Source organism: Triturus cristatus, chromosome 7 (assembly GCF_964204655.1).
Source record: "Triturus cristatus chromosome 7, aTriCri1.1, whole genome shotgun sequence".
NCBI classification, from domain to species: Eukaryota; Metazoa; Chordata; class Amphibia; order Caudata; family Salamandridae; genus Triturus; species Triturus cristatus.
This window is the reverse complement of record NC_140590.1, coordinates 817,627,589-817,654,347: the sequence shown is the minus strand read 5'-3', so window position 1 is coordinate 817,654,347 and position 26,759 is coordinate 817,627,589. Positions and strand designations below refer to the sequence as shown.

At 46.3% G+C, this 26,759-nt stretch overlaps 1 protein-coding gene across 10 annotated transcripts in view; it reads left to right on the top strand.

Moving 5' to 3' along the window:
- TCOF1 (treacle ribosome biogenesis factor 1) overlaps positions 1-26,759 on the top strand; it is a 286,142-nt gene that overhangs the window by 234,950 nt on the left and 24,433 nt on the right. For all 10 annotated transcript variants that reach the window (XM_085617719.1, XM_085617714.1, XM_085617713.1 and 7 more), the window contains 2 exons: positions 13,959-14,062; positions 14,209-14,392. In XM_085617719.1, coding sequence (XP_085473845.1) covers positions 13,959-14,062; positions 14,209-14,392 — 288 coding nt within the window. The remainder of the gene's footprint in view (positions 1-13,958; positions 14,063-14,208; positions 14,393-26,759) is intronic.

The window sequence follows — 26,759 nt, the reverse complement described above, 5'->3', positions numbered from 1 at the left end:
CAGAGCCGCTGTAGAGCCAGAGAATCTGGTCGGCAGAGCCGCTGTAGAGCCAGAGAATCTGGTCGGCAGAGCCGCTGTAGAGCCAGAGAATCTGGTCGGCAGAGCCGCTGTAGAGCCAGAGAATCTGGTCGGCAGAGCCGCTGTAGAGCCAGAGAATCTGGTCGGCAGAGCCGCTGTAGAGCCAGAGAATCTGGTCGGCAGAGCCGCTGTAGAGCCAGAGAATCTGGTCGGCAGAGCCGCTGTAGAGCCAGAGAATCTGGTCGGCAGAGCCGCTCTAGAGCCAGAGAATCTGGTCGGCAGAGCCGCTCTAGAGCCAGAGAATCTGGTCGGCAGAGCCGCTCTAGAGCCAGAGAATCTGGTCGGCAGAGCCGCTCTAGAGCCAGAGAATCTGGTCGGCAGAGCCACTCTAGAGCCAGAGAATCTGGTCGGCAGAGCCGCTCTAGAGCCAGAGAATCTGGTCGGCAGAGCCGCTGCAGAGCCGCTCTAGAGCCAGGTCAGAGCAGGTGCTTCAGGGACTGGAGAGGCTCCCCTCCTCAGTCTTCAGTGTTTCTCTAGACCTCTGATTATCTGTGTTTTGGTTGCCTTTTTTTTCATTTCACTGCAAATCTTCTCTTTAGAGCTCCTCCGGTGTGCTTCCTGACCCAACGGTGGAAAAAATTATTTGAAGATGACGACCACCCACAGGAATTTCCGGGGAGCAGTCTGTTATCACACAGAGGATGACTTGCCACCAAATGATGGCCATAGGCACCCACAAAAAAAACACAAGGCATTGTTGGGAAGACCTGTTACTAATATTATCTTGGTGCCAGGGATATTGCATCTATGGCTGTTATGTATTACCAATGTAGGTGCATTGCATGTTGATAAATGCTTTATTTACATCACTACTGGTAACCAAGCCTGCTTCATCAAGATAATCACTGTTGATAATCTTGAATGTGGTGTCCACTAATATAATCTAATCTACTGTGGTCCCTGTTAGGACACTTAACAATATTAGCAGCTCAGGATCCTCTTCATTGAAAATAGGTAATTCCTGAAAAGGTTGGAGACCCCTGGTCTAGACAGTGGATACCCACCACTTGGGGCTGCCAAAAAAGATTTGGTGTGTTGTGAAGCATTCTTAGAGTTACACTCCTTGGCGCCATTCTTTTGCTATCCGAATAACTTTCGGTGCCGACCTTCAAATCTTACTCCTGTGAGCTTTAGAACAGTGTCATCTCTGCACCCAGTATCTTGTCCCTCCTCCTGACCCTTCCTGTATTTTCTTTGGACTTGAATCAGTATCTGAATCTATCCCACAGTGCCCTGCGACATCCACCCGCTACTGCAAACTGTCCAGAGAAACCCAGTGGACATCATGCTTCCTACCTGCAGTGCCCTTGCCGAAAATAAATATTTTGACTGGAAGAAATCACCTGCCATCTTGGAATGGGTCTCAGTGAAGAAAGTATCTGTTTTTACATGGTTAGCCCCCACTTTTTGCATGGTTTTGATGTGGTCTCAATTGTTGTGCGCAGGTACCTGCCAACCAGGTCTCCTGTGCCAGTGCTTCTTTCCCAAACCATATTCACAGTTGGTACTTCTGCTCCCTGTAAATCCCTAGTAAATGGTGCTCTGGGTACCTACGGCCTGGGAGCTGAAGTGGAGCTCCTGTGGCCTCACTCACTGGGACCATGCCACTGCCCTTGCAACTTGCATGCCCCTTTGTGGTAGAAAATGACAGCCGACATGGGACCCTGCCTGGGTGCCATGCCAGCCAGCACTGCCTGAAGGTATAGGCAAGTCACCCACTCTACCATGCTTCACAGCTCTAAGGCAGGGTGCACGATACCACAGGTGAGGGCAGATCTGCATGCGCAGCTATGCCCCTAATATTAGAGTCCCTTCCTTAATATTGTAAGTACCAGTGATGCCATAGAGAGTACATGGGCTGGAAATTCGACAACACTAGTTCCACTGCACCATGGTGGCTCCACTGAACAAAGGGGTGTTTGGTACCAAACTACTCCTCTCAATAAATCCACACTGATGCCCGTGTAAGATGTATTGTACCGTGTACTCAGAGGGCATCTCAGAAGTGCCCTCTGAAAACCTACCAACCCTGGTGGGGTCTCTTGCCTGCTGTAGGCAGCCAGCCACCACCAAACATGTTTCTGGATCCCCGGGTTGAGAGCCTCTGCTCTCTGGGAGCAGAAACCATGCACATCCTGGGCAGAAGTGTTGCCTCCTCCCCCAGTATGGTACAGTGCTTGAAGGGGAAGCTTCAAAGGGCTACCGCCTTTGTAATGCGACCCCCGCCTCTGCTGCTAGCCGCAGAAGGCAGCACACGGTTTACACCCCCTACTTTGGACTGGAAAACCGGTCCGAGAATCTGCCAACTCCACCCCTCAAGTGGGGGAGGCGCGGTGAAGCACATCTTTCAGCCCCTGCCAACTTGAAGATGGGGAGACCCCTCCAATCAGGGCTAGGTCTAAGCCCCCTCCCACGGGAGGTTGCCATAATTGAGGGTGTAGTCACCCCTGTGCTGCTGCTGCTGGTGTATGTTTGGTGCTGCTATGTGGCCCTGTGATCTGTCCGAGACGGATCACGATAACCCCAATAGGTCCGCCTCGCAGGAAACAAACAGCCCACTCTAGCTTCCCCCGATGATACCGGAAGCTCGTCGTGGGAGACTCAACATTTAAAAGCTGGAGTTAAGTTTGTTAGCGCAAAAGAGGGTCCAGCTATGACCGGAGACGCCAAAGAGAGGAACGGGGAGGGAGAAACTAAGTGTGGCAACGACTGAGAAGGCACGAAACGTAATCCAGGTATCGAAACCATCCAGGAAGTACACCCCCAGCGACGACTGCCAAACAGGAGAGCAGCTCACAGAGCAGGCAGCACCGCTATCGGAATCGGCTATAGCAGCACCAGACTAGAGTATGCAGATGCTGAGACTCCCTACACTACGACCTAGGCGGGTCGTTGTTTCAGGCAAGTGTCACATACATCTTTCCTAGTTTTTAAGAGGTGGTGGGCGGGAGTACGCGCTACACCTAGTGATACAACGCAAATACTGTAATTGCAATTCACTTAAGCGTGCCGCGCATCTCACAACTTCACGGGTGTGTTGAAGGGAAATTTATACATGAACCTTTAATGGGAAGAATGATCCCGTATCTTTTTTTTTTTTTCTGATCTTTCTTTTCGACGGACCCGTGCAAACTGGTCCAGCCCCAAGCAAAGAGTGGGAGAAAAGGGAGACTAGTCCACATCCCATCACACTGAAGAGACAAACTCTAGAAGTCGAGACTTTATTTTGATCATTATTTAATTATTTGTTTTGTTAAAAAATAAAAAAGTTGTGAATAAAGAAGCAAACGGTCTTACCTGGCGCGAGAACTATTTATAAAGGAGTAAACAGACTGGGAAGGGCCGGACAGGCTTACCGTTCCCCCTGTGCTTGTGCTAACCCCCAAAGCTTGGCACCTGCAACCGATCCACTTACCTGCAAGCAGTGTGTCTCTAGGCACCCCCAGTCTCCATTGAAAAGCATTGGGTCAAACTCTGACTTTGACCTCTTCACCCAGCCGCCCCTGTGCTGCTGGTTGTGCAGTTTTGGTACTCACCTGACCTTTGCTGACCTCTGGGCCAAAGACTGGATTTGTAAGTGTGAAACTTACCTGTTAAGCCACATTATTGCTTTCCCCATAGGATAACAGACTTTTGAAAGTGAAAAGTATTTTTATTTGAAAACCTACTTACCTTACTGCGAATATCTTGGTCTTAAAATAGAATAGAAACAAAGTACTTTTTAAATAAAATTGCTGTGAATCTCCTTTGAGTTGTGCGCCCATTATTGGTCAAAGTTGTGCAAAAAATGTCTTACTCACTGTGTTAGGCCTTAGGCTGCTTGCCCACACTACCTCGAAGAGTGCAATTTGGGTTTTACATCAAGCCTTGTACACTTTTGGGAACCCCTGTGCACGGTTTAACCACCTAGTGGGCATTCCATATACAGAGGTAGTTTCCTACTGTCTCGATAAGAACGCAACTCGCAGAGACCAAGGGCGAGTGCCTACGTACTGAGGGCAAAATCACAATCTGTCAAGTGATACCAGATTCTGAAACAGCAAATTTTTAGAGAATCAGTTACTATCGTGAAAATCGATTCAGCAAGATACAGTCTCTGTTCCAAGATGGCAACATTTATTTTAAATGCAAGTCATTCCCTACCCTGACCAATATAAATAAGCAGCAAAGCAGGAGAGGTTTTGAGGATGGGGCAAATCCTCTCACTGTGAAGTCCGAGAAATAAAATTAAAGAGGCGCCCTTAAAAACAACGTCTGACAGTTGATTTTGGTATTTGAATGCACAGCAAATTTGAGGAGATAATAAGTGTTAAAGCCCTGTTTACAGAAACGGAAGTCTGAGCACGGAGCGACTGAAAAGATCGAGTGCTTGTGTATAGGGCTCTTGGGCAAAGGATAAAGTAGTCCCTTTTACCTTTGCTAAAATGGGACAAGTGAAAGGCTACAAGTACTGGTGCACTGCTCCATGGGAGTGAACAACCAATTAAAAGGAGGAACAAATAGGAAAGAGTAGCCACTTGGAATCAAGGATTTTTAAAGACACTGCAAAGAACAAATGAAAATTAACGGGCGGGCTGTAAGCCCACAACATATATACATGTCTCAAGGAGACCGCGCAAGTGTGGGCTAGGCTCTACCTAAAAAAAACAAGCATTGAAAATGCAATAGGTCTAGCCTTTGATTAAGTTAAAGGCATTTGCTTTGCTAATGGTATTGTATAGCAAAGCAAATGGCTTTAACTTAATGAAAGGCGAGACCTATTGCATTTTCATTGCTTGTTTTTTTAAGCTACAAAGAAAACACGTCCGTTGTTCAACTTTATATTAAATTGAACTAGTAGTTTCTGAAATGTCGTGAGGTATAGAAGTAGCTTCAGATTCCAATATGTATGCTGCACAGTAAACCTGTATTGTAAGTGGATTTATTGGCCTATTAAAGCCAAGTGCACGAAAAAGAAAAGGAGTAAAAAAACAAAAGAAAAAAAAGTTGATGTGCTCATTTAGCTCTGAAAGCAGGTAATGTATCCCTGCATACACACAATCAGCCACAGATACAGTAACTGGAACAGGGAAATGCGGCACTGGCAGAATTAATCAGTAAAATATGGAAAACAGACTGGGAAAGAGATTCACTGAAACAGAAACACTGGGTCAGGGTGACAATGGAACAGGCGGCTACAGGAACACAACAAGGTGGACACACAGGGGCTGGGATATACTGGACAGGGAAATACAGGACACTGGGAGAAGAGAGACACACAAATAGGGAAACAACTAGAACACCGAGGTTACAAATGTCAAAGCCATTAGCTTTGCCAGTGCTTTACACTTGTTGTTAGTCAAAAATTCCAGTTGGTCTCGACGTGTATGGAGCACTGGGACACGTCGTATTAAAGCATTCTCCTAATGTGCAGGAAGGTTTTAAAAAAAAAAAATGTAAAGATCTTTCATATATCAACATCATATTTTGTCATTTACATAATGTAATATGCAATGTATCCAGCTTGGAAGAATGAAAGGCTGAGCATTCCCACCAGGAATTTAAGGCTGCAGAACTTCAAAGAGACTCATTTTTCAGTTTATATATAGCGAAACATGCGCACCAGTTACATTACACAAGGGCAAATTTATGTTTTGCAAGCACAGGATGTTGAGGCTCAAACCTGCTTTTTCAGCTCGAATGATCGGCAGCTATAACGGAAGCATTTTCAATATTATATACAACAAAGTCATAGTTGCTGCTTATTTAACTTAAGCAATTTACAACCATTGACAAAGCCAGCAGCCCTGGCTTGTTGTAGGTGTAATGTTACTTGTTGTGCTATATATCTGGATGAATGGACAGAAGCAGCAAAATACAAGTGGGTGTACCGATTTGTAGCTTGTGTCTTAAGCCACACCCTTGATTACATTGGCCACGCCCCTATGGGAGACCTCCCCAGTTATTACACCCCACTTAAAGCCCTGGTAATGCTACCTACCTCCTTCTCAAAATGTTAACACCTCACACCACCGACACTATTTTATTTGACAATTCCCTAACATTCAGAGTTCTCCCACAAAAGTAGCCAATAGAAACTCCAGAACTATACAATAAGCCCACTTTGTTCAAGGAAGCGTTTCTATGCCTTGCTATTGGATGAAGGCGCTACATAAATGCTGATAACTTATCAACACTGTGGCACACACTCCTCTATAATACACCAATGCTGATAACTTATCAACACTGTGGCACACACTCCTCTATAATACACCATTCCAATGTGTCCTCCTTCCCACACAGAGCTTGGCATGTGTTCCCCCTTGGGCTCGTTGCTGGAGGGGAACACATGTGTGACCTGAAACTACACACATCCACACCCTGATGCTGCTGCCTCGTCCCAGCAGATCACAATAGTAGTCCGCAGGCTCGCTGTGAGCACCTGAGCCTGTCTCCCCCAAACCTTGACTCCTCCCTGGGCCCTTTGTTGCCTTGAGCAGCTGCATTAGCTTTTCCGCTGCTGTAAAAAGGGGAATGTGCTGCTGTTGCTGCCGTCGAGTCCTGACATTGGTTCCTCACAAGTCGTGCCTTTGACGAGCCAAGTTCAGAGACTCGCGGCTCTCCCAGCAGCATCATGGAAACGAAAACAAGGCATACCAAAAAAAAAGGATTAAACTGCAACGAATTCAGATCTGCCACGACGAAGCTGCGCCTGCGCACACCACTGTACATACAAGTTCAAGAAATAAGTGCTGTTTTGAGACTGACGGCAAGACGGGTTAGCACGCCACATTCAGCGGAATTTAATAAACACTCCAGAAAACACTGCACCCGAAGTTATACGGATCCCTGGGGTAGCGGGGGCGAGCGAGGTGGACGTTGTCATTTCCTGACTGCTCTTTGCTCGCAGGCCTGGCTCTGCCGTAGGCTCGCTTACCCAGCACCAACGCAAGCATGCACCCTGAAAGAGGAGCGCGACTCCCGCACCACTCCTCTGCTACTTCCATTCTGATCTCCGGCCTTACCGCTGCCGGCTCACACCCACTAACACTGCGGACCCAGAGTCCACCTCCGCTTTGTAAAGTTAGCAGGGACTGAGTGGTTCTAAAAGTCACGGGGAACCAATCTGCTTCTGGTCTCTGATATTACACGTGACCGAAAAAAAACCACTGCTTATTATCAGAATCTACATACACTAAATACTTTATTACACACGAGATCTCAGGGACTACGTGTCCCAGAATGCACTTTCCACGCTTGTTTCAAACTTCCAGGTAAATACGAGCATCAGAAAGCAAAGAACGACACAGTTGGCATTTCGTACTCCCGCTCGATGGGTGTCATGTCATCACACTTATCTCACAGGACACCAAACTGAAGAAAAAAGTGCACCCCGCCTAATGAAGGACTGTGTGTACTGCCGCTGGTAAGAGATCCAATCCCGCAGGGCGTGGATAAAAGGAGACAGGGTGGCAACAAGCAGCGAGTGGCATGCCAACAGTGCAATCATTGCACTGGCTTTGGCATAATTTGTGACGCACAACGACGCGCATGAATGAAAACGTAAGGCGGAGCTGGGACGAGGCTCTTGGAATCATATCGATTCCAAAAAGCCTCGTATGACGAGGCAGCACATGAGCGCATGCGCTGCCTACTTCAGGCCGAGAAGTAAAAAAGGGAACCTAGAAACATGATTCCGGACCCAACCACTAGGTGGCAGATGCGATGCACAGCATGTGAATCCAGAAAACTCTTCAGGCTGTATAACTACTGCTACTGGTAAGTAACCATATCATTACCAGTAAGAGTACTTTTGCAGCTTGAAGAGTTTTCTGGATTCACATGCAACCTACCCACCTTCCTGGAAATGGGAGGGGACGTACAGGCGAGGTCAGTAACCCGTCAAGAGAAATGGCGGTTCCAACTAATAAATTTGCCAAAGGAAAAAAGATCTGAAGCTGGCAACCACACACAATAACTTCCAGGGTGCACGTCTGACGACACACAGAGGATGGACTCAAAAGTCAAAACCAAATAGTGGTCGGCACCCAAAAAGAATCAAAAACGAAAAAAATAGAAAAGACACAATTCCGGACCTAACCACTAGATGGCATGGAATAATGCACAACATGTGAATCTAGAAACCTCTTCAAGCTGCAAAACTACTCCTACTGGTAAGTAACTTTCTGTTACGTTTATAGCACACCTACATGCCTCACTGGGCATCCAAAAGCAGATTTGTCAGTATTGCAATCTGCACTGTCTTCACCTCACACAGATAGGAACAGTGGAAAAGTTGTCAATTTTGGCAGAGGGTTCTCAAATCGTGCTGCAACATCATTTAAAACTGCCAACTCGCTGACCTTTGCTATTTTCAGAGAAGAAGAAAAGGCATCGGCTGCCATGATTACTGGGGACATAGATGTGCCTTACACTGGATTTAGGCAGATTGCAGACACCGTGGGTGCGCAGAAGACAGGGGTGACTACTTCTCCACTTCCCACAGGTTGGAGTGATGCCCAGCACTGACCTGGATATTATCAGTGAATATCTTTTTGGAAAGCATGTAAAAGTCGTCCAGTTGATTAAGTTGGAACACTTACCCCTCACTCCCTGGGAGTGCTTCTGTCTGAACCCCTTTCAGAGGGTTATGGGGCAAACCGAGGTTACTGTGTCCAACCGTGGTGGCTGAGACCGTTTGCGCCTGATATCACTGGGCACAACTTACTTTGAGCAACCTGGGCAGTACCTCTTCAGCACTTGTCTTGGTAGTAGAACAATCCATGGGTTCTCGGGGAGGAGGTTGCTGTGGGGTGAACATAGGCTCACAACTCCGAATACATCTAGCAATCCTCAATAAATGATTGTCCTGTCAAATACCTGCCTCTTTATAAAAAACAGTACATGAACAAAAACGTATAATACGGCACACCATAAATGATGCACACAGTATTCTCAAAGCAGGCCCACTAGTGTTCCACGGGGTTAACTTCTAAAGTCCCACCTCCCTGTCTAAGGTCCGTTGGTTTCCCCCGGTTATTTAAGGTGATATCCAAGCTAGGCACCACCAGTGAGCTTAAGTCTTAGAAGTTCCACACTGATGTGGCAGTGTCCCCATGCCATAGTGCATACGTCAGAGCAAGTTCCCACCTAGGCCCAGTGGTCGAGTTTTCAGTCTTACCACTCTCGCTAGAGAGGGGATGGTCCTTTGCAGACAACAGCACATCCACATGGTAATGCACATTGTTTTTTGTGAAACTTGCCCTTTCACCTAACCTAACCTAGCCTCCTCTTCGGCCCACAGCTTCCCTTTAATTCTGAGGCTCCATCTTCAGTACCAGTGAAGTCAAAGCCGTTCTATCTGATGAATTCTATGTCTACAGTCCCTCATTAGACCGACTTGGAAATTAGGTGTGCCGTCTGCCTCTACAAATCATAGGTGGGCAGGATGTTAATGATATGTTAATGATTTGTAAAGCGCACACACACTGGATGGTTTCATGGCGCTAGGAAGACTCTGAGCTAACTGTGAACGGCTTTAATTAAAGGCTTGTACAAATAGCCACGTTTTAAGAGACTTCCTGAATTGCAGTAGCTCGGTACAGGACCGGATCTCCAGCGGGAAGGAGTTCCACAGTCTGGGGGCTAGTATTGCAAATCTATGGCCTCCATGTCATACCTGATTGAATGCGGGGATGGTGAGGAGTGAGAGGTGAGCAGAATGGAGGTTCCGAGAGGGGGTGTGCCTGAGTAACAGGTTAATAAATTTGGGGTTGTTGCCATGTAGGGATTTGAATATAAGGCAGCCCACCTTAAAAGTACAGCGTTGAGGGATTGGGAGCTAGTGTAATTTCCTTGGGAGAGGGGTAGCAGGCTGCCATCTAGGTTGATGAAGGATCATTCTGGCTGCTTGATTTTGGGCCATCTGCAGCCGTTTGAGCTGATAGATTGGCATGCCCAGATACACAGAGTTAGCGTAGTGTAGGTGCGATAGGACAGTGGCAACTACCACTTGGATCAGAGCTTCCTGTGTGAGAAAACGGTGTATTTTCTTAATTTTCCTCAGTTGAAAGAAGCAACCTGAGTTTTCAGTGACAGGTCACTGTTGAGGGTAACTCCCTAACGTTTTGGCCGATGGGGAGGGTGGAGGTCCTAGCTCTGATGGCCAGTAGTGTGGACCCCAAAACTTATGGCTGTCCCCAGTAAGAACAAGCTCCGTCTTACCAGGGTTTAGCTTAAGGTGGTTATGGTCCATCCATTGTTGAATATGTAGCATGGTGGCCTGAAAATCGGTGACGGAACTATGTGAGTTAACTACCGAGAAAACCAATTGCAAGTCGTCCGCATAATTAAAGACCGTCACATTCCTATCTTTAAGGGACTGAATCAGGGGAAAAATGTAGAGATTGAACAGATGGGGAGAGAGAGCGGAGCCCTGTAGGATGCCACAGTAGGTTTTATGCGATGGGGCCAAAATATGGTCTTGGAGACAGCCTGGGCCCGATCCTCCAGGAAAGAGGTGATCCAGCAAGCCGCTGCACCTTGAATGCCAGCTTGTTTGACACGGTCAACCAAGATGGAATGGTCGACCGTGCTAAAGACAGCGGAGAGATCCAGTAGCACCAGGGCTTGGGGGGAGCATTTATCAGCGTTGTGCCGAAGGGTGTCCAAAATCGCCAGGATAACCGTTTCCCTAGTGTGCTGGCCGGAACCATGCCTGATGAGAGTTGAGGTAATTAGATTCTTCCAGGTAGGTGGACAAGCATTTGGCTACGTGGGTCTCTAGCACTTTTGCCAGAAATGGGAGCAAAGAGATCGGACGGTAATTAGAAAAGTGTGGGGTCAGCTTCAGGTTTCTTCAGCAGGGGGACCACTATAGCTTTTTTGAAGGCTGTAGGAACTTGACCGGACAAAAGTGATTTGTTCAGTAGCGTGAGTGCTGGGCCTGGGTGGACTGATAGGCAGTCTTTGAGTATGTGAGCTGGGCAACAGTCAGAGGTGGCTCCAGATTTAACTTTGACTAGGAGCTCCTGAAAGTTCTTGATGCTAATAGGGGGGGAAGCAGCTAAGTATGGAATTGTTACTGTGCATGGGGACGGCGGTCAACAAGGAGGGATGCTGGCTTTAATGATGGTAATTTTTTCAATAAAGTAGTCATTTAGTGAGTTGCACAGTGCTTGAGAGGGCGTGACCTTTGTGAGAATCCTGTCTGGGTTGGACAATTTATTCATAATGGCAAATATTTCTTTGGAGCTTTTGTTGGAATTGAGAATGCGCGTGGAGAAGTGAGCAGCTTTGGCTGCGAGGTTGGCCTTCATATATTCTTTCCGGGCTGAGGTATATAGCAATTTCTTGTCTGGGGAGTATTCCCGTCACCATTGCCTCTCTAATTGGCGCAAGGCTAATTTCTGCATTTTAAGTCCAGGAGAAAACCATCTATGGGCGTCAGCATGTCTGGCTAGTTTAACTTTCCTAAGGGGCGTGTGCTTGTTACTGGCCTCAAGGAGCCATTGATTAAGATTAGCTTCCGTGGCATTGACGTCAGTGCCAGGAGATGGGTTAGTGTTGGTCAGGGTGTTAAGGAAGTCTTTTTTGTTAATGGCATTCCATTTCCTGGCAAGGCCGCCTTCGGCTGTGCTAACTTTATGTATGGTCGGTATTAAGAGCGTGAATTTTAGAAGGTGGTGGTCGGACCATATACAAGGGGCAATTACGGGGGTTGAAGTGGTCATGCCACTCGTCCAGACCTGGTCCAGGATGTGTCCTTTCAAATGGGTGGGGGAAGAGACCTGTTGGGTGAAATTTAAGTTGGTGAGGAGGTCAGACAGCTCAGCAGATTGTGGTCCTTCATGAGGGTCATTATATCAGTAATTAAAGTCGCCTACGAGCAGGACCTTGGCGTGGTCAGTGGTGATTTTGGCCATCTGATATCCTCCTGCATCCCGTTTATAACTTTTTGTAGATTATCGATGTGCCTCCTGCAAGAGGAATTGAACGCTCAGTGAATCCAAGTTTTCAGTTCCTTCGACAACCACATTAGATATAACAGGAAAGATCTAGGAAGCTTTGATATGGTGGCTGAAACTTGAAACCGGACACACGGCTTACCCTTTCAACCTCCGCCAACTCATTCAGAGGCCTCTGTGGGGGGGTCTAATAGGTGGCTGGACTTCATTGACTGAAGTTTGGGTCTTTTCTCATGTGGTGACTGGGCTACTAAAGGTCATGGTTGATGGATTTTATGTTTCTAAAGGAATTATCTTTGTGCTCCTATGGAAATGTTAATCTGGAACTACCAACCTGACGATAAGGAACGATTCAATCATGTGAATCTATGCAAGGTACGAACACTGGAGAACTGTAGTTTCACTAAGTAATTTCTTCTTTAAGGTTTTCTTTTCAAATCACTTTTACCTCTACCCTAATCAACTACAGACCATTTTCCTTTCCTAACTTCTCTGTTCCTTTGTACAAAGTACGCAATATTCGAAAACCTTGGTTTTGTGGCTGAGGCAGACTGCAATCAAGTGTTTCTTACTGCTATGTTCTCTGCTAGATGTATTTCTCCAATCTCCAGACAGTCGTCAATACAAATCATACATCATTGATTGTGCAAGGCTGTAGTAAAGAATATATACTGTCTGCAGAGTTTTTTTGTCAACTATTGGATCCTGAAATTAATTTAGTTTTGCTGTCCCGCATTTAGATTGCTATTGTCATTTTTGAGCAGCAAAACTTAAAATGTAATAATACTCCCCATTGGTGTGGACTTCAGACTCCATACATATATGTGAAGGAAACCACATACTACTGTGGCTGTATAGAGATCAGAACACAGTGGACCCTCTGCCTGTGTGTCCTGGATGGAGAGCTAACTGTGATTTGGCTTAGGCTAAATAAGCCAAAAACGGTACTACTGATATTGTAGGTGTTCCTCATTAGTTACAGTGAAGAAGTCTTCCTTGACACTACTCTGCGCACCAGTGAATTAAGTTTCATATCTAGACTTCATTGTATACTGAGATTCCTGTTTCTTCAAATAAGTACTGGCTTGCAAGATGATATTATTCTTATAATTTGTATGGTCTGCGTTATCCCCCTTTACCCTACAGGAGTAGTCACAGTAAGTTCCGTTAAATTGCATTGACTATATTTGCTTCTTTTGGAGGGTGACACCTGTGCAGCTGTTTTGCTATCTGTAGATCTAGTGTAGCGCCACAAGGATCCTAATGCTGCTTAATGTTGGGGTCATACCAGGTCTCTAATTACTGCCCTTGCGCCACTGCTTACCAGTGGATATAAAACTGAAGTATTAATCCTCTTGCATCATTCAAAAACCATTGACAGGCAAGTTCCGAAGTACCTCATCTTCAAAACTCTTAAAACCAGAGCACATTCCGATCACTGTTTTTTTTTTTTTTTTTTTTTGGGTCTGGTCATGTTTCAGGAAAAGACAAAGATGGAAGACTTTTCATATGGGCCAAAGCCTACATGTGAACCTCACAACCTGTTAACCTTAGGAAGATTGTGTATATGAAATGTTTTTCAAAACTTGGTCTGGTCACAACTTTGCACTCTTGTTTCAGAGTTTGTCTAGTTGATTTAAGTACTGTGAGGACTTTTGTGGTCTCTGGTGCTTCATCAAAGTGAAATTAAAGTAAACTGTACCTGATTAAAAGAGTAGCTCCAATTTCACCACAACGTTTCATTTAATGCAGACATGCATGCAATTACAATGTATAGCTGCTGCTTCGACAAGGTATGGGGTTTCGTTATAAGCCCATGGTAGCAAGATCTATGAGCCTGTTTCTAGCTTTTAAATGTTTTCCATTTTCTTGCTCGGTGCTAACTGTTTTGTCTCTGGGGCTCTCCTTGTTCTCCTCTTTCATCCCTCAACATAGCTGTAGCCCAGAAGTCAATATCTCCCAAAACCAAAAAGGCAGCAGAAAGTGAAACAGAAAGTTCTTCTGAGGATTCCAGCGAGGAAGAATTGCCTTCTTCACAGGTATTACTCAGTTTTCTTTTCAGAGCTGAAAAGTCTTCGAGAGATGCAAGCAGCCAGCTCTCAAACTATTTTTGTGAATGCACACGTGGCTGTTGTAATCATCTTCATTCCATTTAACTCTTCCATAATACATTACTTTTATCCAGGTTCTGCTGACTAAGTCTTCTCTCAAGCATTCTGATGCAACCCCTGCCAAGAATGCCAAAGCAAAAGTGGCGTCTCCAAAGAACACTTCTGCTAACCGAGAAACCGCAAAATCGAGCAAGCCTTCTGTGAACGTGACTGCAGCAGACAGTTCAGAGAGTGACTCAGATGAAGCTGCAAAGCCAGGTAGGTCTGTTTTCGCGCTTCACAGAGGCTCTGGAAGTCTTCAGTGCTGTCCTGAAATAAGAGTTCAAATTATTAAAGAATGTTAATTTAGCAGGACTTGCTATCCACATCGAGGCCAGTTTGCCATTGTTAATTCTTTATGCAAGATCAAATCTCTGGTCACATTGTCCATTTGAAAGACATGGTGCCAAATCACTCCAGTTTTTATATGCTCCTATGTGTCCTGTTGGTTTTACTTTGGTATACAGTTTGCAAGCTTTACGTGAGTGTCTTCAGTCTTAACTATACTATGAAAATGAGACCAGAAACCTGTGTACTGAAGTACCTTGTATCTCCTTGGTCATTCATCAGCATGCTCATATTTCTACTGTGTGCTGTCATGCCCCTCACCCCCAACTCTCATCCATACCCAACCTGGGCATTTATCTGAGGTCTGGCCTCATACTCCTTAAGAAGTTGGTAGCAGTAGATGTAAATTCTCCTGTTGATCATGAAACTGCAGAAGGGAAGTTATTTATTGACTCATTTCAGTCACTGTTAGTAAGTTCACCTGATTTGGCCATTTTGCCATTCTATCTCAGAGATATCCTTGCTGTTATTCTAAAAGTATGTTCATAGCATGGTTTGTAGATACACATACTCTGCATACTCCTGCCATCTAATGGTGGTCTCGGACATATTCAAGTTTTTCTCCAAATAATTCTTTCGAGATCAGAGGTATATAGTGACTCCTCCTCTACCTGGAAATTCACATGGACACAGTCTCCATGATGGATTGTGTTTTTTTTTTTTTTTCTTTTTTCCTTCCACCATTGTGTTCAGACGTACACAGCCTGGGTCCGAGTTTGACACATTTAATGCTTCTTTTAAGGCCCAAGCGGTCCATTTTGACTCCATTATCTGGAACAAATAACTGTCGTTGCCTTTCTTCCAACCAACATCTTCTGGAGACTGATCCGCTTCGACTCCTGCAGTGCCTCGTGCCCCTTGTCTTTACCGACTTTTCATGACCTTCCAGTGAAGAATATACTCGGGGTGATGGACCAACTCCCTTTCAAAACTGTCCTCTGTCGTGCAAAGTTCCATTGGGCTGACCACCACCAGATGTATAACCTTTGCCTGTCTCCAGACAATGGTGACTGCAGGAAACTGACTCAGTATATGGTATGCCCACTAGGTGGTTATACCGTGCACAGAGTTCAGGGATTCCCCAAAACTGTACTGGGCTCAATGTGAAACCCAAAGTGCTCTATTAGTTGTGGTGTGGGCAAGCAGCCTGAGGCCTAGCACAGAGGAGTGCAAAACATTTATTGACCAATAATGGAAATACGACTCAATAAGGAGATCCACACCAATTTTAGAAAGATTTACTGTGTTTGTATTTAATTTTAAGACCAATCTTCGCAATAAGATAAGTATGTTTTTAAATAAAAATACTTTTCTTAGAAATTGACACTTTAAAATTGAACTGTTCTGAAAATATTCTTCCTATGGGGAAACCAATATCTCAGTTATAATGGTAAGTAATAGACTTGCAACTCCAGTCTCCTGGACCAAAGGTCAGCAAGGGGCAAGGGTCAGGTGAGTACCAAAATTGCACCTTCAGCGGCATGGGGAGGCTGGGTGCAGAGGTGAAAGTCAGTGCTTTTCAGTGGAGACTGGGGGTGCCTGGAGCAGCACTACTTGCAGGTAAGTAGATAGGTTGCAGGGGCCTAAGACTTGGGGGTTAGCGCAAGTATGGGGGGGTGGCCGCAAAGCAGCACCAAACATACACCGCCAGCGATACAGGGGTGGCTGGGTGCAAAATCGGCGTCGGGCGGCCAGTTTTTTTCAATTGAGTTATTTCTCTTGGCAAACAGGCTGTAGGGGTTGTACTGGAGGGAGACCAATGACAGCAGAAGTAAGTAGAGATGTAAGAGGTTGTAAGGGCACCGTCTGTTCAGCTCACAGTCCTCCCAGGGTTTTCAGAGGTCACTGGCTTCAACACAGGTGGCAGGTTTGAAGAAGCTGGAGACAGGCCGGTAGGGCTGGGGCCAAAGCAGTCGTCATCTTCAGTCTTCTCTGCAAGGATGTCTTCTCTATTCTTAGGTGATTGCAGGTCTAGTTTCTAGGTCTGGGAGAGCCACCTCAATACTTAATTTAGGGTCTTTTTTAAGGTAGTAGTAGGTAGGGCCAATGGGTGATAATACTCACTATTATGCCACCCTCCTATGGGACGGGGGCATAGACCTAGCCCTCATTGGAGGAGTCCCCTCATCTTCAAGATGGAGAGGACTGAAAAGTGTGCTTGACTTCACCTCCTCCAACTGAGAGGTGGAGTTGGAAAAGGGGGGCACCCCTCCTAGTCTTTCTGAGTTTTCCTGCCGATATTCCCGCACAAAGTGAGGGTGTAAACCGGGGACTGTCATCTTTAGCTAGCAGCAGTGGCAGGGGGTCGCATTAAAAACACGGCAGGCCTTTGAAGCTTCCCCTTCGAGCACTGGCCGATCCTGGATGAGAAGGCGTGACACCTCTGCATAGGATTTGCATTGTTTCTGGTCCCAGAGAGAAGAGGCTTTCCACCAAGGGGTCAAAAACATTTGTGTGTGTGGCAGGCTGCCTAAAGCCAGTCAGTGCCCACACCAGGGTTGGTAGGTTTTCAGGGGGCACCTCTGGGGTGCTCTCTGAGTACATGGTGTAATAAATCTCACACTGGATTCTGTGTGGATTTATTACAATGAGTTGTTTGTAACCAAGCACTCCTGGTTTCATGAAGCCATTATAGTTCTGTGGAACTTGAGTTGTCGAGTTTCCAACCCATCTACTCCTCATGGCTTCCCTGGCACTTAGAATAGTTAAGAATGGACTTAAGTATTGTAGGGGCATATCTACTCATGCTGATGGTCACTCGCCTATGGTAGTGCGCCTTGCCTAGGGGCTGTAAGGCCTGCTAGAGGGGTGTCTTACCTATACCTACAGGCAGTGCTGGCTGGCATGGCACCCAAGCAGTGTGCCAGGTCGAGGGGGGGGGGGGGCGAGAGTTCCAGCAGACCCTTTTCGGCTCCCATGCCCTAGGTACTCAGGGTAACATTTACTAGGGACTTACAGGGAGGCAGAAGTACCAATTGTGGGTATGGTTTAGGAAGCAAGCACTAGCACAGGGGACCTGGTTTTTAGGGACCCTGTGAAAATCAGGCTAAATAAATAAAGGCTAACCATGTCAAAAGAGGCACTTTTTCACACACCCACATTACAGGAACCTTTCATTTAGGCTTTTAAGAACATAGTATTCAGAACCCCCCCTAAGTTCCTGCCTTATGTGGTCTCCTCCTTCCAGCTTAACAAGTCAATAGAACGTTGTCTTTTTTCCCGAACCAGACTCCGTAGCGGTGGCTGAAGTGTTGGGACCCAAAATTATAGCATACGCTGACGACACTCCGCTTTTGTTTACCTGGGGAAAATCGGAGTGTTCCATGTCCCGGGCCAGAAAGTGTTTGTCAGCAGTCTTTCAGTGGCTTTCCTCAGCACAGCTTAAATGTAATGAGGACAAATCAGAAATTCTCCTTTATGGAACTTCCCCCCCCAGTTCAGGGAAACTTTATGGCCAGCGGATTTCCCCATGCCAGCCTCGACGGGCCAATCCGCTAAAAATCTTGAAGTCTGGTTCGAAGAGAATCTTTCCTTTTCTACGGATTAAGAAGTTAGGAGAGAATTGCTTTGGGATTCTAAAAGTCCTTAGGAAATTTCTCCCGCTTCTCCCTAGGGCAGCTAAGCAAACGGTGACACGGGCCCTGATACTGTCAGGTATCGACTATGCGAACGCCTTGTATGTCGGCCTGCCAGGTTTCCTACTCCATAAACTACAAGTTGTCCAAAATGCTGCAGTGAGACTTCTTTTTAACATCCCGATGAGAAGCAGCGTTAGATAGCATCTGCGTTCACTCCATTGGCTGCCTGTGGCCGAGCAAGTCCAGTTTAAAGCCCTCTCCCTGGCCCATCGTGCTCTGCATGCATGGGGCCCCACCTATTTACGGAAGCGGTTCCTGTTCTAGACCCCCGCCAGACATCTCCGTTCATCATCCCTCGCTTCCGGCTTACGAGAATGGGGGGCAGTTCTTTTGCAGTCAGCTGCCACAGCTTGGAACTCTCTTCTTTTGGCTCTTCGCAGCATTCAAGACCTCTATCTTTTAAAACAATTGAAGACTCCTCTCTTTAATTCTGGCACTCTTCCCCTCTCTAGACTTGCGCCGGGACACTACTTGGGGTAGCTGTGCGTGCTATAAGGTTAAATAACATAACAAGAGTCGTACAAACTTTAGATGTTAAACATGCTCTTATGCATTATATCGACATGACTAAGTCTTTACACACGACTGACCGTCTGAAGTCTTTGCAAAGCCCCTAAAGGGTCAGCCTATATCCAAAGCAGGTACTGCTAGATGGATAGTTTACTGCATTCAAACTGCTATTCTAAAGCCAAGATAGACCTCCCTGTTACCCTCAGGGCACACACTACATGGAAGAAGGCAGAAACAATACCCTTCTTAGGGAACATTCCCCTCAGTGATATCCTCTTGTTTTGGGTGCTGTTGGCCACCATTTGTTGCCAGGTACGTTCCCTGTGTAACATCAGAGGGCGCCCTGGAGGTCGTTGCTTGTGGTAGCCATCTTCAGATTCTTTTTTCCGCCAATGGGTCTGGAAGCAAGACAGGAAGCTCCGAAGTTTTTTCAGGATATTCCTGAAAAAAAGAAAAAGCCGAACAAATTTCTAGTGAACTACACCGAACATCGACGATGCAACCGGAGATGAGAACAGGACGCGACACGGAAGACCTCTAAGGTCGACAAATGGTGAGTTAGGGGCCATGGAAAATACCCCTTTTAAGTTCTGCCCCGAGGTCCACCACAAGTTTGCACAACGCGATCCATACAACGTGTGCAACCTCTGCCCACCGAAGCACCATTAGGACAAGGACTGTGAGTCCTGCATGACGTTCCTGACGAGAACACTCGGGACTCGTCGGAAGCAAAGAGGCCCACTAAGCCACCATGTCAAACATCAAAGAATACTTCTCTTAAGGACCTGGGCCTGTCCAGTGATGACGAGGACCAGTGAAATGCCAGCAGAGTTGACGCACAAGGGATCGGTAGTCGAAATTCTGGAAAAAGACTCGGAGAAACCACTCGCCAACTAGAAGGTGAGCGACACAGGGAAGACGACGGATAAGGTAAGACACCATACACATCCTTCTGTACCAAAGGGCAGCGAAGGAAAGGCGCAACCCAAGTAAGCCCCGACGCCGAATGAAAAGGCGATTAAAGGTCAGCTGTGATCTAAATAACTCCACAGAACCTTAGCAAAGGATACTGGAGAGGGAAAATCGCATAAGATGCCAAAAATGAGGGTCGAACACGAACCCCCGAAGGGAAGCGCAACACCGTCGAAGGACGCAAGCGCGAGCAAGAAAAGAAAGCCTCCGGTATCCGACGCCAAGAGAAAACTCTAGCGCGAAAAGAAGAGAAAACTACTCGAGGCAGAGATGGCAACGCTCCTCCAGAAGAAAAGAGTTTGACACGTCACTTCATGACTTCTGGATTCCGAAAGTCCCGGTCACCGAACCGGAAAACGCTGAAGGAGAAGACTAGGACATTCTCGAATCCCTTCCAATCCCCGAACCTCGCGAAGAAGATCCCAAGGACTACGGAAACGCTCCAAAAGAAGAGAAAGCCTCCAAAAATTTCGAGCACACATGGAATGACCAACACCGAAAGTCCTGAAGAGGAGATATGCTGCTATCCGTCAAAGGCATCACTACCAGATGATATGGCCTTCTACAACCAGCTGGTTAAAAGGGTAGCAGACACATTAGGGGTACCCTAGAAGAGGAAAAAGGAGACCCTTTTTTCCTGCTGGAAACACTGGCCTCTGCCACGAAGTGGACATAGTATTTGCCAATTCTCCCAAGCATCCTAGATCAGGGCAAGGAAGCCTTTAAGGAACCAGCCTCAAGCAAGGGGGTGACACCAAGGGTCGAGAAAAAGTACAAGACCTCATCCAAGGACCCTAAATATATTCAGGGCAACACTGTGCCTTCCTCCATCATCGTCACCACGGCCAGAAGAAGAGCTAATGCACTCTCTAACACCGGACCCCTACCAGAAAAAGAAAGTAAGAGAATGGATATAGTGGAAAGAAAGATGGAGGAAGAAGCAGCAACACAATGGCGAATTGCTAACTCCAACACACTCCTGAACAGATACGAACACCAGCAGTGGGATGACATAGAGGCGCTCATCAACAAGCTCCCTGAGGAAGACAAAAAGAGAGGAAAATCTATTGTCCAGGAAGGCAGAAACCTCGCTAACACATGCCTTAAATCTGCACTAGAGGCAGCAGACCCAGTCAGCAGGCAGATATGCACAGGCACCACCCTAAGAAGACATGCTTGGCTTAGGATCTCAGGGTTCAAACATGAGGTACAAACCTCCATCAACAGGCCCTTTACCGGGGTTGCACTATTTGGGAAGGAGGTAGACCAATCCCTCCAACAAATCAAAAAGGACAGTGAAACAGCCAGAAAGATGGGAGACCTTCAGCAAAGAGGTACCTTCAAAAAATATGGGTTCAACAACCTAAAACCCACAGGAAGAGGTGCATTTAGCCAAGGACAGCAAATGTCACAACAAGGCCAATGGAACGGACAACAAACAGGCCATCAATCGGGATACCAAGGTAGGCAACAACAACCCAAACATCCCTTTTGAGGAAGAGGCAGGGGCAAAGGCCAGCCCTCTAGAGGAAGAGGAAATGGCTCAAATTAACTCCCAAGTACAAGTGTACCCATGTCAAACACCGGGGGTGGGGGGGGGTGGAGAGATATCACAATTCTTCAAACAGTGGCAAAAAATCACAACAGACAATTGGAGATCAAATCTGGTGAAATACAGGTATTGCATAGAACTAACAAAGAAAGACACCACCAAAAACAAAAATATTCCTAAAACAAGAACTCCTAGTTTGACTGTCCGTGGTGGTTCGCAATCTGACGATTGATCGGGGGCCCAGAGCATTGTTTGGCCTTAGCCCCCTAAAGCATATTTGGAAGTGCCTCATTGAAGGGCAGGAGGGTCTCCGTGAATGTTTGCCCTGGCTGGAGCACTTCTGTCAAAACATTGGTTTGGACCTCTAAGGTGGGGAGCTGGAGATCAAGAACTTGGTTGCCCTTCACTTGGCTTATGCATAAGAAGTGCTCTCCTCAGTGGCAGGACCAGTGGGTGAGATGAGACCTGACTCTAGAGAAGTATGTATGCTACTGGCTTTGTGAAGGTAATCATACCAATTTTCTTCATGGTATGGTTGGCCTATTTCATCACCTGCATCCTATTCATTGTTTGAATCTGTGCCAAATATGGAATATAAAATGTGTCCTTTCTTGAGTGGGTGGCAAGTCCAGTAGGGGAGGTGGTGCTTTGATGCAAGTCTAGTGCGGCCTTAGTTGAATTTGTAGCGGTGTTGATTTGGAGTCGGAGAGCACAATGGGCACCTCGTCCTCTGGTGTCGATGGAGTTTGCATCATCCTCAAAACGCCGGGGACCGACATGGAGTGTGGCGCCGAAGTCTGAACAAGAGTCCGAGGAGGTGCCCTTAAATCTATGTACTTCCTTTATGGAGTTTTGAGAGTTGCTGAAGACCTGGCTTTTTATAACTTTGCTGTCCGCCATCCGTTGCTTACTTAGCGCTGGGGAAATCCCATTGGGGTAGCCATGCGCTTCTGAATTCAAAGATGGCTAACCAGAGGATGTAAAGTGATGGAGTTGGAGTGTCCAGCTTGCGCTGAGGGCTAACTTGCTGGCGGTAAGCCAGATGGAAGGCTTCTTGGCTCCTCGGGCAGTCTATAAGGATCCGAAGAGTAGGATCATGGCCTTGTGGAACTTTTCGATCTTCCTCGATGTTGCAGATGAAACCTGGTTATATCGGGATAAGTTGTGGTATAGGCTCCACCATCGATAGACTTCGGGAACAAAATAAAGAGGCATAGTGCTACTCTTGTCGTCTCAGGAGCTTGTTAGTGGCAGGAAGGGGCAAGTCCCACTTGGCTTTGTTTTTTGTTTTGTTTTTTCTTCATCTTGCCATCCCACTTGGAATATGACGATCACTGACCCCTGGAATTAATCTTGCGACTTCTGGACCAGGAACGGGACATGGACTGATCCAGACACGGAGTCAACCGGTACTCAGCGATATGGAGTGTTGCCTCTGTCTGTTATGGCTTTTGGGTCCATCGACGCATGTTCACTGCAGCCCTTCGAGTCGTGGCTCGACCGCTGGCAAACCTAATGATGATGTTACAGATATTTGTGTGCCACAGTCCCTGCAGAGATTGAATCCTGTCACCTTGGAAGGTGACATTTCTCTAGCACACTGATGGTTTTTTTGGTTGAAAAGCTTACTCGGAGAAGAGAGACAGCTACCAGATCCATGTCTGGTGACGAGGAAAAAAAAGAGCGGAAATCAGTGCACAGGAATGGCACCTCTATACCCCCTGCACGTCATCTGGAGCAGACTGGCATCAGCGCTAAGCAACATGGCACCACCTACTGGCACATAGAGGTACTGCTCAAAAGTATCTAGATCCAGTCTGAAGCCAAAGTGTGATTCAGAAGGTGTGGACTTTGCAGTTAGAAGTCTGTCAGAATCAAATAGATGAGCGTGGTGTGGGTGGTAAATTGTAGGACTTTTTTGTGAAGATGCTGTGGTGCAGCACGTAGGTAATCTGGATTGTAGAGAACAAGATTGTTACTGATGGTTTTGCTAGCCCTCTTTCTGCTTTTCTTTAGGTCTGTGTGCTTTTTAATTACCATTCTCAATGTGTCCCACTTACCTTGTCTTAAACGGAGTCCTTACAACTCTGGTCGGATAGGTGTAAATACAAGGGCTGTTTTACTGACTTTAGTTCACGTTACGTCAACGTTTAGCTTCTCCATCCACCTTCTTTTTTGATGATGCTAACCTTTTTTGTCCACCCTTTCAGATTACTTCTAAGCTTATTTGGTCAGTTGCCACACTGCAGAATGCTCAGATTTTCCAAGGCAGAAATATTCACAGCCACTCTTGGATCATTCCTCTTCCTTCTTGATTATTCTTTCTCCTCCTTCATTGTTCTGCAGACTCTGAGCTCATTTAGACAGCAAATTAACTCTCCTTTTTATCACCTTGGCTGCGGGCCATCATATTAATTGACTCTTCCCATAATCTCATTCAGGAAGACAACCGTGCACTCCAGAAATGCTCGACCTCGCATCCTCAGAGGTTGCGTAAAACACAGATATCACAAACATTCTCTTGAAACTAAAGTACACTTATTGATGAAACTGTAGTGATTCTTTAATAATGTGTGGAGTGTGTAATAACGGTTTTAAAACTGGTCTGTAATTTTCTTATTGTTTTAAGTATGGCATCATGAGTCACTGCGATAAGATGACTTGGATACTGGAATTGCTTATTACAGTTGTTGGGACGTCAACAATATCTGCTTTCTGTATTAGACCAGTCAAAGAACAGCACTGAAACTACTTTTAACAATGAAAATTTCACTGTTTATTTCCCCTGAGCTATTTTTCTTTGTAAATGCTACTTAATGTATTTGCACTGAAGTGGCTGATTGTAAGAAAGCCCAAAATTTTACAACATTGTTACCACACATTGTGAACTACAGCCACTTTTAAAATTGACTTTCGTTAAACTGGTGTAAATGGATTGTGCGCCCAAACCTCTGCTAGATATTACTTATTTTCGCAGGAGATTTCACATTTTCTCTAGGTATCTGCAGTCCTAGACTATCTTTCGCAAGAAGAAACAAGAAATTAAAAGCGGGTGGTAGTGGAGAAACATGTTAACACACATTCTCAGGACTAAAATACTCCGTAGCAAAAATAAGTACATTACAAGTCACCTCGGAGTTTTGTGACTTTATAAAGAATTCCACCTTTGACCACGTTCCTCTATAGTGTTGTGGGACTCCTTGGTGACTTACAATATCTTTATAATGTACCAAATGGGGTTCTATAGCCCATCTAGAATGTATCTAATATAGCCTTCTAGTTGCAGATTCCTTACTTTAGTGTATCTCCAGGCGTCAAGAGTAGATCAAGACCTTTTATGAGTAGTACCCCTGTGTGCCAGTAGGTGGCGTAGTTCGGATTCACGTCCGTGTCATCCATGCCGAAAGTGAAGTTCACGGTACCTGTATAGGCGCCACCTCAGCGCACTGATGTTCGTTCTTTTCTTTCCTTGCTAGATAGCGCTTTTAGGGAAGTGCCCCTTTTTCACATTGTCGCTCCCGTTTTTGCCTGGTATTGATGCAACTTTGACTGAAGTGCACTGGGTTCCTGCTAACCAGGTCAACAGTGCCAGTGTTCTTTCCAAAAACAAGGTAACTGTGCAGTTGTTCCACAATTGGCAAAACCTTTAGCACCCTTGTAAGTACCTAGTAAATGGTACTCCTGGTACCTAGTGTCTGGGTACTAAAGAGGGTCCCTATGGGCTGGAGCATGTATTGTGCCACCCTAAGGGACCCACAACCAAACTCCCGCAGCAGACTGCCATTGCAAGCTGCTTGAAATGGTGAAAACCAGTGTGAAAACGCAACATGCCTGCAGACACTGCATGCAGTATATGTAAGTCTCCACTACAGCAGGCCTTCTAGCCTAAGTCGGGGTGCATTATATTACATGTGAAGACATATCTGCATGAGCACATATGCCCCTGTGCTGTCTGGTTGAATTGCTAGTTAGAAGTGAACAGAGTAGCCATATTAAGTATATGCACTGGTCATTAGGAGTTTGCCAGCTACATGATGACTTTACGAAAACCTCTAGTGTTTGGTATGAAACACCTTGTCTTAATAAATCCGTACTGATACCAGTAGTGGATTTATTAAGATGTGCAGCTAGAGGGCACCTTAGAGGTGTCCCCTGAAAACCTACCAGTCTGTTAGTGTACTGGCTGATTGCTATCTACCAGCCTGACACCACAGATGCATTTCTAACCCCTGGCAGGTGAGAGCCAGTGCTCTCAGACGTCAGAAACCATGCCTGTTCTGGCAGGAGGTGTTTAACCTCCTTCAGCAGGATGGCTCGTGATTGGCTCGTGCACAAACACCCGGGGAACCAGACCCCTTGCAGCAACCAAGACTTGTTTGTAGTCCAGTCTGGACTTCAACACTGCCAAGACCGACCTCTTGACGAGGGAAGTAAGCCTCGGGGAGGCCAGCACAGAGAGTGGCCCAACTGTCTTGTTTTGCCCCCTTCTCTAGGTCAACACTGAACCTGAGAGCCTATACCGGTGACACACCAACTAAAACACCTCTCCACCTGAGCCACACCGCCAGAGTCCAAGCCTTCTGACACTGTCCCTGGGACCCTCAAGACCAGAGCCCCACCTTTGGTTTCTGCTGGACTGGTCCCCCAGACTCCCTTGCAGCCTCTTTCTTACAGGTACTTGCCCCATTGGCTACGGCATGTAGTGCTGGAGGCTACCACCGCTGAAAGCACCTCTGCACCCAGACATCCCAGGGCAGGTAAAACTAAACTCTTGGTGCATCCTTGGATCTTGGCCCCTACTCACCTTAAGACCTGAAGATCAGTTCTGTAAGTCATTTGCAAGTGACCCTAAGCAGTGACAGTTTCTCTCATAGGATAACATTACTGCATTTGAGGCTAATGCATCAAATCTGACAGCTGTCATTATCTACTGTTTTTACTGTAAAATTTGATAACGTCTAAAGTACTTACACATTTAATAAGATATTCGTATAATAAAATCTATAAAAATGCATATTATTTTTCTTAATTTGTTTAAAGTTTCTTCTTGTGTCTCATTTGTTCACTGTGTGTACAACAAATGCTTAACACTACCATCTGATGAGCCTAAACTGCTCGCCCACACTACCACAAAAGAGTGTGAGAACTGACTTACTTAGCCCCCACTTTTTGCCTGGACATTGATGTGATTTGGACTATAGTGCACAGGGTCTCTGCCAATCGGGTCACCTGTGCCAGTGCTTCTTCCCTACAACGATTCCCCAATTGGCCCTTCAGGCACCCTGTACGTCCCTAGTAAAAGGTACCTGGGTACCAAGAGCATTGGGACTGAAGAGAGTCCCCTAGGGACCCCTCACCTAGGACATGCAGACTGCCACCGCAGCATGCATGACCTGGTGCAGACAAAATGACAAAGTCGACATGGCACACTACCTGTGTGCTATGCCAGCTAGCACTGCCTAAGATATAGGTAAGTCGCCCCTCTAGCCGGCCTTACCAGCCCTAAGGCAGGGTGCACTATATCCTAGGTTTAGGTATATCTGCATCAGCAGATATGCCCCTACAA